A 17,030-nucleotide genomic window follows, 5' to 3' on the forward strand; every position below is an offset into this window, starting at 1 on the left:
TGAGTCACATTTCATATTAGCATAATTTTATCTCAGAATGTACAGGTGTTGACAGCCAAGAGAGCATTTCCAAACCTACTCAATAAAATTCTGCTTGTGAAAAATGAATTTTCATTATACATTGCACTGTGAAATGTCAGGTTTATGAAGTGTCTTGAGCACTAAAACTTTTTTCGTCATTTCGTAAGCTGTCTTAAGACCAGTAATGTAATGGGATTGACAGTCTTTACTTCAACACATATTAATAAATATTACAGATAAAATGTTTGTGAGGGATCACAACACATCTAACTACTCAAACCTCTGCTTACATGACTACAAACTGTATAGCAAAATATTTTAACATGAACCACCATTTCAAGGTTACATGTACTACATTATTTTGTTTTAAATCACAGACTTGTTTGAAAAACTAATATTAGAGTTATATATTATTAATATTCATAAATAATCTAAAACTCACACACAGCTGCTCTAGATTGCACTCTTAAGATACTTTTTTAATATAACATATAAAAAATTTATATAACTGCAGCACAGGGATATCTAATAACTCCGAATCAAATAAATATAATTCCCTGCTAGTCGACAGTCAATTTCCTCACACTTTGTGACAGATATATAATCCTTGAAAGAATAAGAGGTGGTTGTGGGGGTGACACAGAAGGACAGAGGAAGTACCCACTTTTTAGCAGAAGTGAATCTTTGTTTAATGAGTCAAATACAGGACTGTAGTTAGAAACAAATGTCAGTTTTATTTAGTTTTGTTAATAGTTTACTTCCATTGTTGATGGGAGCAGGGGGGATTCTAAGTGTTAACCTGCCACAGATTATACATTCAAAACATAGTTCATAAATTGTTGAAACATCCCTTGGCATTATTTTGTCATCCGTTACACTGTGCAAATAGTGTGAAAATTTCAAACATTAAACTACAAATCCTGATACGACAGAGTTGATGAGGAAATTAAATGGAAGCTTTCTTTGTACAGAGCAGTCCGCCGCCCCCCCCCCCCCCCCCCTCTCTCACAGAGTTCTCTACTGAACGTATTCTGAAAACAAAACAAATGACAAATGCCTCCACTGTTGATTTTAAAATGGATTTGATCTGTATTCTTAGCTGCAGCCCAATATTTCTACAAAGCCAATTACAAGTACATAATTCCGTTTTCACAGAGTAACCAGACCAATGACTTGAAAGATTAGATGGTGCAACTGAGGTTTTACACATGAAATGATGAAACAGGGAGTAGCATGTGCTCCAGTCCCTAACTCCTGACAACCCAGAGAAAATTATATTCTTAAACTTTGTTATTAAGTAACATTGTCAGAAAGATTTTTTTCAAAAATAATGTACTTGTAAAAAAGAAGTACTTCATCTTCCTCCTCATGCCATCAAGAATAAATGCAGAAATCAAAGATAGCTAAAGATGTTAAGATGACTTGAGAATGCAAAAGATCATGTGATACATCAGGAACACTAAAATGACAGTGTTCTAAATAGTTGTTATGAAAGGACAGGACCTCCCTAATTTCCCACCAAAACTAGTCTTCAGTCCAACATTCTAGGTAGATAAATTCTTTATACCACCTCATCCTCTTTTTGTTGTTTTCTTCCTTTCTTAGGAAATTATCTGCTAAGAGTTTCAGATACATATGTTTACAGTAGTTCAGCAACTGTTTAAGGTTTAGTGAGTCTGGCTCTTCTTTGCATGTATAGCTAAAATTTCCTTGTTCATAAATTATGTCTTGTTAAAAATTACAACACTTACACAGCATACAACAAATTTTTTTCATAATCCAATCTGATGGCAGGTCTCTCGTGAGTTCACAAGTGTAATTCTTTACAGATAATACATAATAAATGTACATATTAAAGCTTTTCTGGTTACTTTCTTACTAGCTATGTCCAATGATATCTACATAAAATTAGGCTTTTCAGCAAACTAAGATAATATTCATTCACTTTAGAGCCAGGAACTATGAATGAGGCTTTGATTAGAGAATATGCAACTGTTTCCTTGGTACAAAAACCTCCTTACTATGCTAACATTAATACAGTATTTATTTCATTGTAACTTACTCAACATTCCGAATGAAATATTTTGATTGGTATACCGTGCAAACAAAAATTTTATAAATACAATACATTTTGCCCATATAAATTGTTTTTATATCACAAAAGTTAAAACTCTAATTTTGTGCTTTTTGTAAAAAAACAGTGAAACTTAACAAAGCACTGGCATTTATTTTAAAAGTCAACATTTACGATAAATACAACTGGAATGCATTAATTTTACATTTGTTAAATACATTTAATGATTTCATTATAGTTATCTTTGGTCATATATTCTTTGTAGCTACATAAAACTATTAAATAATCAACAGAAAATGCATGTATGAAGTATCTCTGAACCTGAGGCTTTAAAACAGTTTAAATCAATAAAACTTTTAGGCCACAATATAAAATTACTTTTGGAACCATGCAGAGTCCAATTAAATTACAGACAAAAATCAACAGATCTTCAATAAAAGCTACAGAAAGCAAAGAACATTTTACTCTGTGCAAATAAATACTGAAGACATTTTATTTTGCTAAAAAGTACTTAAATATGTATCTGTCCCAGACTTCCCTCTCTCTTCAATTATATAATCACAAGACATTTTTCACAATTAAAATGTATTACACTCTATCATTACCATCAGGAGCATACCACAGCTGTAGCTGTAAATGTTTTTACAATATCAAATCGTTATCACAATATGAAATTTTTATTGCATAAACAATTTGTAAGAATATTTACCTGTCCAGCAGTATTCAAACCGTATTTGTATGAGGGTATGACTGAGTATGTATGACTTATGAGTAACATAAACAACAAAAAACAAAGCCTTCCCTCTTTTACTGTTTAGTTTGCATCATCTTTTTGCCATGCACAGGAATCTGTGCTGGAATTCCATTTCATCCAATTTGTCTGAGACAAAAAATGTGTACAAGTGAATTTTGCCTTGAATACCAGATTTTAAGTAAACAATTTTTCAAAATATTCCTCCATAGACATGCTTGACAATAAGTTTCCTGAGTGTATTTGTGAAATTCATTTTTAGGAAAAATGTGTGTGTGTGTGTGTGTGTGTGTGTAAGGCAGGGGGGGGGGGGGTGTTCTCACACTTCTGTTTTCCTAGAAAAGTAAATACTCTGAAAATTTGTAGTTAAGCAATGTCTGTTGGGCACATCAATACGATATCATAATAGTTGTCCAACCAGCAGTGTTTTTTGGGTCTTCATGCCTAGTTTCTAGATTTTGCAATTCCAAAATTTAATGTCAAAACTTCCCGTTAGTTTGTTTCATAAGCAAAGGATCCTTTGTAACAACAACAACAATTCGAAAGCCAGTGGAAAGGCATTCATTGTTTGTTGTTGACTTTGATAAAAATAATGGACGATATTTCACATATGTATGAGGCTGTGCTTATATAGTGAAATTCGACTCTTTACTTGTTGCTGGTACTGTAAAGAGACCTCTGGCTTTAATAATAATAATAATAATAAATTAAAAAAAAGACCACCTGGCCTTGTTCGTAAGCACATGAGCAGTAGAATCTTATTTCGTCTGGCCTATTATTACTTATTGGCAAATAATTATTGTCCCCCCCCCCCCCCCCAGAGATGTCACCATCGAAGATCTAAAAACTGCGTTTATAAGCAGTATACTTTTTTTTTTTTCTATGGGAAGTCTGTCTACAAATAATAAATTTGTATCATTATTTAGTATTATGTAACAGGAATTGAAACAAATGTCTTTCCTTACACACTTCCTAATTACTGCGAGTTTGCTATTATTCTTGGCTTCTGTCTTTTGATTTATTTTAAGCTCAAGATAAGGCAATTTTGTCTGACAATATGCCAAGTAAAAAAAAAAAAATAAATAAAAAAATATTGTGAATCATAGTACATACAACTTACCATCATCACTCTTAACACAGACTGCACTGTATTCTTTTTTGAGATCTTTATGGATACTTATTTGAACTATAGCTTTCTCCATCAACTTTGCACTTCACATTTTAAATTACAAATTGTGACAAAGATTACTAAAAATAAACTGCAGCATGCAGTGGAGAGAGCTTTTCTTCTGTGTTTAACTTAAGATACTGATATTCAAGACAAACAATGAGTACTTTGACTGACAGCACCATGTCATACAAACAATGAAATTAATTTGCAATAATTCTTATGTACTTTCATACATTTGCAAGATGCTCACTGAAAAAGAAGACACAATCCAGATCCGTGCCAAGGAAATTGATATGAGCACAGAAATGATACTTCATATACACAAAATTTTCATAAATATCTTCAACAAACTTTTGAGACAAACAAAAAATATATGTATATATGTACAAGAATGTGCATACACATGTATGTCCATCCACATAACAACATGTGCACATGCATAGTAGTATGCATGTTTACACACACACACACACACACACACACACACACACACACACACACACACACACACACTTTCACACAAAGCAATACTAAAAAAATCATCAACGATTATTGATCTGCACTGCTCAGTTTTGACTCCCGTCATGCTGCAAGCCTACACAAACTCTTTATGTGGCTTTAGCAAGTTATTCCAGAAGGCTTCTGGTGAGTCAGGAAAGGAACACACTATAGAGTGGCGGCAGACGTACACGCTGAAGATGCCCACCAAGCTCCAAGAGTCAGCACAGCACGAGCACGACCAGAATGGGCACCTGCCGCCCTGCGACACCTGTCACAGCAGCAGTCAGGGCAGGATTCTTGCTATACCACAGTTCCTCCAGGCATGGAAGTAACAGCTCCAGCTGGTGTGGATGTAGAAGGGGCAGTCACCGCAGTTGGACTCGATGGAATATGTGGCACTGGTCCCTAGAATATGCAGAATGTCTTAAGTAGTAGTACTTTACTGATCAAAATATTTTCTAGGTAACTCCTGAAGAAAAATAAACTTACAGTAAAATAATAACTAACGACTGAAGAACAATCTCTGATCAAGTTGTTTGGAGTTAAATGGTCATTAGATGTTGAATCAAGCTCAATCTCAAAAGGATGCAACAGAAACTGATCAAACGTTTTTCTCTTGACAGGACATCCACAACTGTTGTATATATTATCTGCGAGTGATAATATCACCTACAGTTGTATAATTTTTTTTTTTTTTCCAATTAACGTAGAGCGCAAACAGGTGTCAGGACAACAGTCCCATTTTCAGGTGCATACAATGCTCATATGAGTTAACTAACAAGGATTAAGACAGCGATTCTCCGGAACATGACGTTTAATCAGAAAATCCATCTCATCTATATCTAGGCTTCTTGGGAAACCTCTCTAAGAACGGGGCAAAGGCCCAGGCTTAAGGATCTGAATAACATGTTTCCACATAAAGCAAGATAACCATACATTCCCATCCTACCACATAGATGCCCATGTAACACTGTACCAACCACACATCGACATTCAAACGTGGTTGGTACAGCACTAAATGGGTGTGTATGCAGCACTGTGTGCGATTGTACGGTCCTCTCGCTATATGCGGAAATGTGTTATTCACATTCTTAAGCCTGGACCATTGCCCTGTTTGTCGAAAGGTTTTCCACGTAGCCTAGGAATCTATGAGATGGATTTTCTGCTTACACACCGTGTATGTTAGAATCACAATATTTACCCCAGTTAGTCAATTCCTACTCATGTTAGTTGACTTGTACTACATTCTACGCACCTGAAGATGGGGCTGTTGACCTGAAACCTGATTGTGCTTTCCTTTTATTGGAAAATAAAATTTATACAACTGTCATGGAAGTTAACTACTATGAATAAACTAGTCACAGCCTTGTTATGTGTAAGAAGATAGCCTGACATTCAAATTTCACGATTTAAGACAGCCAAGAGACACCAAAAAGACATACGTGTAAATGGATTTGAATGCTGCTCTTACTAATGTGAACCAGCATACTAATCAAAGGTCCACTTTATTACTGGTCATTACTTAAACAATATGTCTTGTGCCATAGGTAACCATTGCACTGTCTTATACGAAAGTCGTGATTATCCTTATGCATTCAGTTTAGTAACTTACTGCTTTGTGTGAAGGCAGTCATCCTCTGACCTTTGCTTTGGACTTTAAATGAATCTTGCATGGTAATATTGGCCAATGACAACATAATATTAAAGGAAACCTGGTTACATGATGTAGCCCAACAGAAGATAATCATATCACATGACTTCAACAATCTTGGTCCTCCAAAAACAAGTCTTATGTCTTAACTTTAGTGGCACCTTGCTCTGTTGGAAAATCTTAAAAGGTACTTAATTACTAAAATATAGATCAAAATGTAGACTGAAAGCCCATTTGACTCTTCCTGTTGCTCTAGTACTAGGGTTCATTTAAGCATTCACCATGAGTAATTTTGGGAAATCAGAAAAACTTAAACCCCAAGGATATGAACCTTTCGTCTCAAATATGAGTCTAGTATCTTAACAGTGCTGGTATTTCACAGATAGTATGATTTACAAGTGTGTCTTGACTGAACATCTTGTAGGAACATTGGACACTAGATGTTGGAACTTTCATCAAGAACAGAAAGCGCCTATCAATTAGCTTCAAAAAAAGTGAAATTCCCTCCACCTCGAGGCAGCGTCCTACTCTGACACACAAATGGAAACATATATGTGATGTATATTGCCTTTCCACAAAACATCAGGCGACTACCAAGGAGGTTTCTGTATATTCAAAAGGTTTTACAGTAACAATAAAGCCAACAGTGCCATACATTACAAGATGAACACCACTAGTGTTAACTGTGTCAATCAGCTTTGCAGCTACTAACCATTTGCAACAAAACAATTAAGTGGTGGAAAAAAATTCTTGCACATTTTCCTAATGTGTAATGTGAATGGTTTTAATTTGTACAAGGATGTCACCAAGCAAAAAATATCTCTAGCAGACTTTATAAAAAAATTAGCATGGACTTTGTAGCTGCAGGACACCAACATTTATGCTAGGAACAAATTTTCATCACAGTTTTCCAGAAAAGGTACCACAAACTGCCAACAACGTAAATGCCACATGCTACAGTAAAGTTTGCTTTTGAAACACATACACACTTATGAAATTATGTTTTTGTTTTATTTCTACTTGAAACCTGTGTGTGTGTGTGTGTGTGTGTGTGTGTGTGTGTGTGTGTGTGTGTGTGTGTTTAAGATGCATGACTATTATGTAATTATTCCTTCTAATTTAGATAGCAGTGTTGAACGTGTTAAAGGGGGATAAGGGCAAGGGGAAAATTGTGTGTGTATAGGGGGAGGGAAGTCTTTTCCCCCCAGCAGATCTTGTTAAGTTAAAAACTGTTATGGAAGCCAGCAAAGCTGCAGAATGTTAAACGTTTTATGTTAGTTTTATAAAAAACAACTGACATTTTTTCTGCTTAAAGCATGCCTGTACATCTTGAGATAATCCTATATATAGCAATGTTCATTCTGATGGTATAACTTAAATACATAATATTAATTTTTTTCTTCATAGTGGGTACCACAGAATGAAGGCATGATTTTTCCACTGTGAATAAAAATTTATCAAGATGACCTCTTCAACAAACAGCCAGTTTACAAACTATAAGGATTGTAAACCATCATCATAAATGGAAGTATATTGTGCAGCTTGTGTGTTTGCTGCATTTTTTTTTGTACGTGGCACCTTGTTTTGGCTATCAAATTTTTTATTATTTAGTTATTCAAATAACCCTTTTGGATGGTATGATCAATCAACTTTGGTTTTGCTTCCTGATGTTTATTTTTCGTTGCTCCTAAGACTTACTTAATCCTTCAAGAGCGTCATTGCCTTTCTTCATGGGTCCACTTCTCTCATTTTGCAGACCTCTTCCTGTTCTGAAATCCTGCCTTTCATGTCCCTTCTTTAAAAATATTTTTTTGTATGTTGTATCCATTCAAATTCCAGTATTTTTGTATCTTTGTCAATTTCAGTGCACCATGTGGGTTTGGATTTGCAGCTGTGTAGTTTAAGATCTGCTGGGTTAATCTGTTATTTTCCATTCAGTATGTGTGTCCATAATACTTTTCATTGCATCAGTTAGCTTTTCCATTTTCAAACAGAGCTCTTTGTTTGCTCTTAGCTTGTATTCAACATTACTATTACTTCCAGGCCCCAATATTTTCCTTAGAATTCTTCTTTCAACTTTTTTCAGTTTTTCAGTATCCTTAAATCTTGTTAGTTTAAGTGTTTCTGGCCTTATCAGTGTTTGAGAGTGTCTTAGTTTTGCGTTACAGAACAAAGATTTTTTGTTATACATCATATCAAATGCCCTTTCCATTGATGTGTTCTATTTTCTATGGCTACCTTTTCTTTTGTAGTGTTTGTTACCCATTCTCCAAGGTATTTAAAGCAGTTTGTTTTACATATTGTGTTGTTATGAATATTAAGAGTTTTGGGATTGGGGGCATCACTGATATTTGTCATGAACAGTGTTTTTTCAAATGATATTTTTAAGTCCTATTTCATCTGCTTGTTTCTGTAGTTCTGCGATTAACTCTTTGGTACAATCCTCTGAGGCAGTAATTAATGCAATGTCACCTGCAAAAGCTAGACAATCTACGGTGATTTTATTTGGATTTCCTTGTAGTTGAACACCCCTTGTATAGTGGGATTTCGTTCATCCTCTCACTACTTTCTCTAATGGGCAACTGAAAAGTAGGGGTGGTAGATCATCTCTGCCTTGAAGTTAAAATATTCTGGGTTATTAGATTGAGTCATATTTTCTATAAAATAATTGACGTTTCTACCCCTCTGCTGGGATATTCCTCAGGATCTTCCGGTATCCAATACTGCTAGAACACTGTCAGAGATCAGTGTCACGTTCTCTTATAAAGGGGAGTTTTCCTGTGTTCGTGCTGGAGTAGTGGTGGCATTGGTTAAAATTCTTATGGCTACCATTGGTGAGCCATTATCATTGGCTAATATTCCTGCACTGATGTAGAAGAAGGGGCATTATTGGCTAAATTCATATGGGTACTATTGGTGCCCCATTGTTATTGGATAGAAAGGCAGTATTCCACACTAATGCTGGAGAAGAGTTATTGATTGAAATTCCTCCTAATGCTATTGGTTGGCCGTCGTCATTGGCTAGATGCGAAACGGAGAGAGAAAGAGAGAGGGGCATGTTTATCCAAAATATTATAGCCAGCCGAGGCGACTTGCAGTGCATTGTTTATGTTGCTCGCTCACCGCAGCCGCATATTCACTTTCTTGATGGCAGGGAGCCATGATGCTGGAAGCCTATAGCCGTCCTCTCTACTGAAATTAGATGCATTGTTGGAAATTCCAACCGCTTCTGCATCAGTGCAGGTATGTTAGCCAATGATGATGGCCCACCAATGATAGCAATAAGAATTTTAACCAATACTAGCACTTCTCCAGCACGAACACAGGAAAACTCCCCTTTATAAGACAACGCGACACTGGTCTCTGACAGTGTTCTAGCAGTAGTGGACAAAGGAAGATCCTGAGGAATATCCCAGCAGAGGGGGTCAAAATGTCAATTATTTTATAGGAACTGTGACATGGCCTAATAAGCCAGAAGATTTTAACTTCAGTGACAATGGCCACAGAAGCCTGCAGACTTGCAACTCTGCCTTACTCCTGATTTTATTTCATAACATTTCAATAGTTACCCCGTAATTTTTACTTTTGATGTGCTTGCTAATGTTCCTTTAATTATTTCTGTTGCTTCATCATCAAGTCCAAATTCCTTTATTAGGTTGCTCAGTGTATTTCTATTAACTGTGTTGTATGCCTTTCGAAAATCTAAAATAGTTATCAAGTATTTCAAGTTTCTGATTTTCTTCATTTCCATTAGGTTATTTAGAATCAGTACTTGCTCTGCACAAGACCTTCTCTATTTTCTATTATATGACATTCAAACTACTGTGTTCCTGTTTCATGTCAGTAATACGACTTGTTTTCTACAGAGTGGTCAGAAACTGTCTGATAAAGCTTGCAAGGGTGTTGCAATGGAGGCTGTGCTGAGAAATGATTGATATGAAAAAAATTCAGTATGTTGCACTGTTTCCAAGTTATTTAGCACTGAAGTTAGCGACTCAGGTTGTTGCGCGCAAAAATTCAAGCAGCCCGCCAGAGACAGTCTCGCTAAATGTTTTCTTTGCTTGGTTTCCTAACTTAAATCCACCCCGTTTCATAGAAGGCACATTTTAACTGGTTATGAGCATTTGAAAAAGAGATATTGCACGGACTCTCAGAAGTCTGTGCATTATCACACTGTAGTGCGTGCAAGGTCTTGAATGTGTGTGCACAATGACCTGACCATCTAACTTTAACACTAAATAACTCTGAAATGAAGCAAATTATCAAATTCTTTTCTTAACAATTATTTTTCAGCTGAAACTCCATTGCAACGTCCTTACAAGCTTTTCAGACTGTTTCTGACCACCCTATATACACGCAAGCACTTAAAAACAGTTACATTAGCTACTACTAATCTGTGTGGCATAAGAGGTGGTCTTATTACAACTTAGTGGAAAAGTTAAGGTACAAGTAATATTATTTTGTTTTCTTGCTTTGGCTTTAGTTTCCACATAGAAATTGGCTAATCACTCTTCCTCAATTTGGCACAAACAATGATACACGTCAAAATCACACAAAAGTGTGGCACAAAGCAGCTCATTTAATTAAAGTATTTGCGCTCACTCTAAAATCTACTCTGCTCTCCACGACTGATTGTAAAGTTTTACCAGAAATGTTTGCATATTATTTTCCTACCTACTTAAATATTTCCAATTTCATTTTTTCAGCACTGCAAGGGCTATTTAATGTACATACACTGATGGAAGTGGAAATGCACTGTGGATCATCAATTGTTATGTACTAGTTTTGCATCACAGGATGTATGTATCACAGAAAATACTTATGATGGTCTAATAACTAAACTGCCAACTATAGCTATGGAAGAGTGCCTCTTTTATGGTGTCTAACAAGATGATGAACATAGTCCTGTGTTGAACTCACTGTTTATTAATAATAACCTTTGATTACTGGCTGGAAAGATAGAGCCAATACAGAGTGCGCAATTGCCTGAGACTTACTTACAGTGGACCAGCTGAAGTGCAACTCATATGAAAAGTGTTACATAAAGGCAGTTCAGTAGCAGTGGAATTTGTTCATAAATAATGTCTTCAGTCATTTCAGAGGAGAATGCACTGGAGAGGAGATGAATTCTAGTGATCAGTGAAGAGAGAGACTGTTTCATATTTCTACCACTAAACTTCTACACACTAGCAGAGCGGTAAGATGGACAGTTACTAATTCTGACCAACAGTTATTCAAGAATAAATGATAAGTGCTTTGCCAATCCACACATCATTAAGCTTATCATCCAGTCATACGTTATACTCTATAGCAATTTTTTTTTTATTTTTTTTTTACAATTGATTATGGAGCTTTTGATTCACTGAGCATGTGTAAAACATCTCAGAATTTTATATCTGACCTCCAGCTTGATCCAAACAACAAATAATTTTCAATAGCACCATGATGCAGGGCAAGAAGGATAGGATACAGTGCTCAGGTAAACATTCAACTTTTGACTGAAAGTTACTGAACTCCCTGTGCTTACATTTAATATTAAGTAATCTATTTTGAGTACTTCTATCCCCTATACAAAATATTCTGAAAGTTTCATGTGGTGCACGTTCTTATTTGGATAACTCCATCTGCCTTGCCTATGAACTATGACATGAATATGCTCATTGTATAACCAAATTCTATTGGCATGAACTTAAACAAACTAAAATAACAAGAGCACAGTGAATCATCAATACTTAGCTACATTACACAACTCAAAACACTAAAATTACTGACTTAAGTTTGATCATTCTTGTAATATCACAAGTTTATTTTTTACCAACATTCTCTATTGTAACACTTTAGTCTGTTGGACAATAAATACTAATATAAATGCAGAGATAAACCCTTACAAGATCTCATTTCAAATATGAAATAAACATCATGTCCCAAACTATTTAACAATCCAAAATGAATTTTTCACTTTGCAGCGTAATGTGCATTGATTTGGAAATTCCTGGCAGATTAAAACTGTGAACCACTTCAGGACTTGAATCCGAAACTTTTGCCTTCTGCGGGTAACCACTTTACTGACTGAGCTCTCCAGGCACAACTGATAACATGCCTTCACAACATAACTTCCATCAATATCTCTCTCCTAACTTGAAAATTCATATTTCTTCCGGGATACCCAGCAGGACTAAGTATACAGGAAAACTACAATCAAATTACCTTCCATTAGGAAAGTGGTTGCACTCAATGACTGTGATAAGTACTAGGACATATATTGATACTATGAAATAGTGCACTGATAATGGCTAGGCACTACTTGAAATCTCCATTTGCTTACTGAAACCTGCTGTGCTCCACCTTTTTGAAACCCATACAAATTTTGGGAGGAAGGCGAGAGGTTATTGCAGAAGTAAGATGTGAAGGCAGGTCATCAGTCTTGCCCGGGTAACCCAGTTTTACAGCAATTGCCCGCTGAAAGCAAAGTTTCCAACTGCAAGCCCCAGTCTGACACAAAGTTTTAATCTGCCAGGAAGTTATTTACACACCATTTTCTGGAAATTCCCTCAGGGTAGGGTACCCGCCACTCTAGTATTTATGTGGGTAACATGTAACTGAAGTTTAAATATTCTACATGGAGAAAGGGAGGACTTGTTAACAAGCGATAAATCACAGTAACTACTGTGTTGAAGTATTTGCCTACTATCCAGCACATCCACCAACATAATGTGAAATAATTATGCCAATGAAAAGTACAGCAGGGACAATAGCTTAAAACTAGCAACCTGTGTATCTTATGATTAAACTGCTGTACACATACCTAATTCACATACAACTGGTATAAAAAACACAATACATCAAATACTTCATTGTAAAGAGATGTACATTCTTTGGACTATGAGTCAACTAACTGCCACACAAACACTTGGTGTACCTTGATGAAACATTTTGTGATGACATATCACAGAACAACAATTCTTAAAATAATAATCATGATGGAAAAGCTTGTATGACAATGTTGTTATATTGAAAGATGCTAAATGAGATCAAATGGGTTGAGGGCATGACAGTATTGTGCAAAAAACAATTATTTCTCAGCCAAAGTATGTAACGATCAGTGTTGCAGCTGTCATGTGTGAGCAAGCATTACTGGGGTGGAAACATAACCATACTTTAACACATCCCATTATTTGGATTACATGACAGTTTATGTCAACTAGTGAAATAAGTGTTTAGACCTAAGGGTGAACATTTTTTCAAAAAACTGACCAGCAATACAACTTGTATGTCCCAAGGCAGGGTGCAGGATTTCTGAGGGATCAGGACTATTACAGTCTTCTTCTGCATCAACAATGTGTGTATACACTGTGCAAAGTGGTTTTGTTTCTAGAGTCTCACGTCACGTTTTGACCCACAGTCATGAACCAATCCGAACCTTGCAGTATACACATAATGTAACTTTTGGTGGTACTTTGTTAGCACAGGTGAGATCCAAGGGGCACACAATATCAAGAAATCAAGCTTGACTGACACAACTAAATGCAGGAGAGACACAGGAAATTTGCACAGGTACAGTTGTCACCTTTAACCATCAATCCTCCCCAATATTTTCTACCATAACATGAAGCAGTTCATATACAGCCCGACACAGCTGTCCACCACGTTCTCTCCAAATGCTTGCCATTTTGCTTTCCACTCAAAAGTTGCATGCAGCTTCACACCACTGTCACACTCCTGATCAGTTTACATTCACTTCACAAATCAGTGATTAGGAAGACTCCACATTCTATTTACTATCAATCACTTGTGATGTTTATGTTTTCCCTAATAGTGTGAGTACTTGGTCCAGAGATTGGGGCTAGTGTTTGATGTGCAAACACATCCTTTGAACTGCAACACAGCTGTGATAAATTCAAAATGAGTGCACCTTCTGCGTACTATTACGCAGTATCCTCTCTGAGTCTAGGCAGCAAATGCACACAATAATTACTTGCTCTAGTCTACTTGAGCCAACTCGGCCCATCACTGAAATAGTGTGTGCAAAAAAGGAAAGTCAACTATGCTACAAACCCAAAAATATATCTGTAATATTGGCTTTAAGTTAGAATAACTACAGAACAAAATAACTAATATGGTAGACTTAGATTTCAGGGTATGTCCTGCTCACTGTAATTCCAATGTTTTATTGCAACTCCTTCACAGTTTAGTGTTGTCCTTTTGGGTGTTCAGCCAAGTTGCAGAGTCAATTTTTATGCACAATATTTGTTTATAGCCAAGTTCAACTCCCACCATCCACTATCCCCTTAGATGCTCATTTACTTTTCAGGACCTGCACTGCTATATTGTGATATGTATATTCTCTCTCAATGTACCAGGTCTGTTGGATGAGATGGCTAATATCTTAATACACTGGATGCTGGGCACCAAACCCTGTTTGAATTGAAACCTCTATTTCCGTTGACTACGTTTTCTGACATATCTGTTCTGACAGACTCATTAACTACACCATCCTAGAAACTTGGCTTTCACCCAGTATCTACATATGTATCTATATTCTGTAAACCATCTTATGGTGTGTTGAAGACAATACTTTGTTGACTGGGATTAAAGAAGGGCCTAAAGAGCTTATTTACTAGTCCCTCAGTCAAAGGGTAGTTCATCTGGAATTGGTGACACGTGTCTGAAATTTTTTTAGCCGACGAAAATGTGTAGGAGTAGTAAGAATCAAGGCATTGAAAGCATTCTAATGCCAGAGTTGAGAAATAATTTACAGATAAGCGAAAGTGCGTAGATCGGGGCAGTAAGCAGGTCAGAGTAGATGAAGGTTTTCCCAGGTTTCATCGGTGCCAAGTGAAACCACATCCACATCTGACATCCCACAAACCTGATTAACGTGAGGACAGTTACGGAGAAAAGAATGCCTTGTAGCTAGGAGATTCAGAACTGTAAAAGCAAGAAGGCTAAAAATGTAATGTACATCAGATGGACCTTGAATAACAAAACAAGATGAGAGAAATAGTTAAGGTAGCAGGTAGACGCCCCACAGGGCTCTGCGTACAATAGGAGCCGTCCCTCCCACAGCCATCCCACCTGCCGATCTGTTATAACCAAAGTGTTAAAATGAGGAACAGCACCCAATATTCAACAGTGATACGCTGTAAATGAGATATAGGTTGCTGCAGACAAAGAGTGAAACTGTATCTAAAAGCAATTAAGAAAGATTAAAAATGGTATAACAGAGGCGGTGCCCTAGAGATAATTTAAAACATTATATCTGAGAATAAAATCCACTTTCACAGAGAAAACGGAATATCAGTTCAACTTATGTGAGCTGTCCACCAATATTAGAAACAAAGAATTTGGAAGAGCCAAACTGAGGGTGCATTCCACCACAACCACAACATGGTGGTGGCTCATAACATAAAATAAAACAAAGGGTTGTCTGTTACGGCTGATGTGGATTTGATAGAGGATGGTGGGTTCCTTCTAGGATGGACAGAGGGAGGAGTGCCATGCAGCAGTAGTCTCACTGATAGTGTGTAGTTTATTAGAGGAGGCAGTATAATACCACATGCTGTTCCATCTTCAGAGTGAGTAGAGGCCTTATTTGTACCGGGGATCATAAAAGAAAATGTGGGAAGAATAATCTCATCTCTAGCCAAAAGACTGGCGAGTTCATTCCCTGAGATATGCACACAACTTGGGACGTTGTGTGAGACAACTGAGGAGGGAGGGCAACAAGGTCAGAGAGAGGGTAATGAATAGCAAAGTGACAAGTGGCATGTAGGCTGCTCATCAAGTCACTATGAAATTAAAATGCAGTCAAGTGAGACCTGCACAATAAAAAGTAGGACTCTGTTAATGGCTAACAGCTCTGCCATGAAAAGATTATACAGGGTGCCCGAAACTGTTATGACAAACTTTTTGAGGTGTTGTAGAGGGTCTTTAGAGGAACAAATTGTGCCCAGAAATGACATCCAATGACATTACAGACCATCAATGTTACAGGCACCGGTGCCTGCCAAAACACCATCCCCTTCGCAGCAACTGTGCCTTTGTACACTTACGGACCATAGGCAGAACATCTTGCAAGGTTCTTTGTTTTTCAGTGATAGCGACTGACTCCCATGATCGCCAGTGGAAAAGATGGGAATAACAGCTTCATAGCAGGCCTTGTACCCTATGAATGCAATGCTCTGTGGGCCTGGTGGATGAATGTTTCGGATATGGGTTTCCATCTGTGTTTATTTTTCTCCTGTACAGCAAAAACATTTGGAGATTTTAAAGGGTCCCAGGAGAAAAACTGGATATGGAAACCCACGCCTGAAACTATCATACATGAAGGCAACAGACCATCACATTCATAGGCAACAAGACCTTTCTACATGGCAGCTAGCTCCATCTTCCCCACTGGTAATTGTGGCAGTCGGCTGTGATCATCGAATAACAAACAACATTGAGAGATGTTCTGCATATGGTCTGTCAGCGTATAGTCATATTTGCTACCAAAGCGATGGCCTAGTGGCAAACACTGGCACCTGTAACTTCGATGCTCTGTACTATCGTAGGATGGCAGTTTTGGACACAGGTACATCTCCTCAATTCATTCCTCCAGACAATCTCTACAACCTCTCAAAGTCTGTCGCAGCATTTCTGGGACATCCTTTATGTTCACACCAATAGAAGCTGCTCTTGGCTGGTGGTAGATGTAAAACCATATACCTCCCTATCCAGAGTTTTAGAAGTGTCAGTGCAAATGACACATCCTGATACTCCTGAAGGATTGAAAGGAACAGATGTTAATTAGTCATGGGGCTACTGGAACTTTAGGACCTCAAACAGATTGGTCCTAATTAGGGGACTGTGTACTAACCAA

General features: G+C 37.0%; 1 protein-coding gene across 2 annotated transcripts in view; it reads right to left on the minus strand.

Annotated features, from left to right (window-relative positions):
- Positions 1 to 4,091: 4,091 nt before the first annotated feature.
- Positions 4,092 to 17,030, minus strand: part of LOC126193366 (WD repeat-containing protein 20) — a 69,586-nt gene continuing 56,647 nt past the window's right edge. For both annotated transcript variants that reach the window (XM_049932682.1, XM_049932681.1), the window contains one exon: positions 4,092 to 4,923. In XM_049932682.1, coding sequence (XP_049788639.1) covers positions 4,819 to 4,923 — 105 coding nt within the window. In that variant the 3' untranslated portion in view covers positions 4,092 to 4,818. The remainder of the gene's footprint in view (positions 4,924 to 17,030) is intronic.

This window comes from Schistocerca nitens, chromosome 1 (genome assembly GCF_023898315.1).
Source record: "Schistocerca nitens isolate TAMUIC-IGC-003100 chromosome 1, iqSchNite1.1, whole genome shotgun sequence".
Classification (NCBI taxonomy): Eukaryota; Metazoa; Arthropoda; class Insecta; order Orthoptera; family Acrididae; genus Schistocerca; species Schistocerca nitens.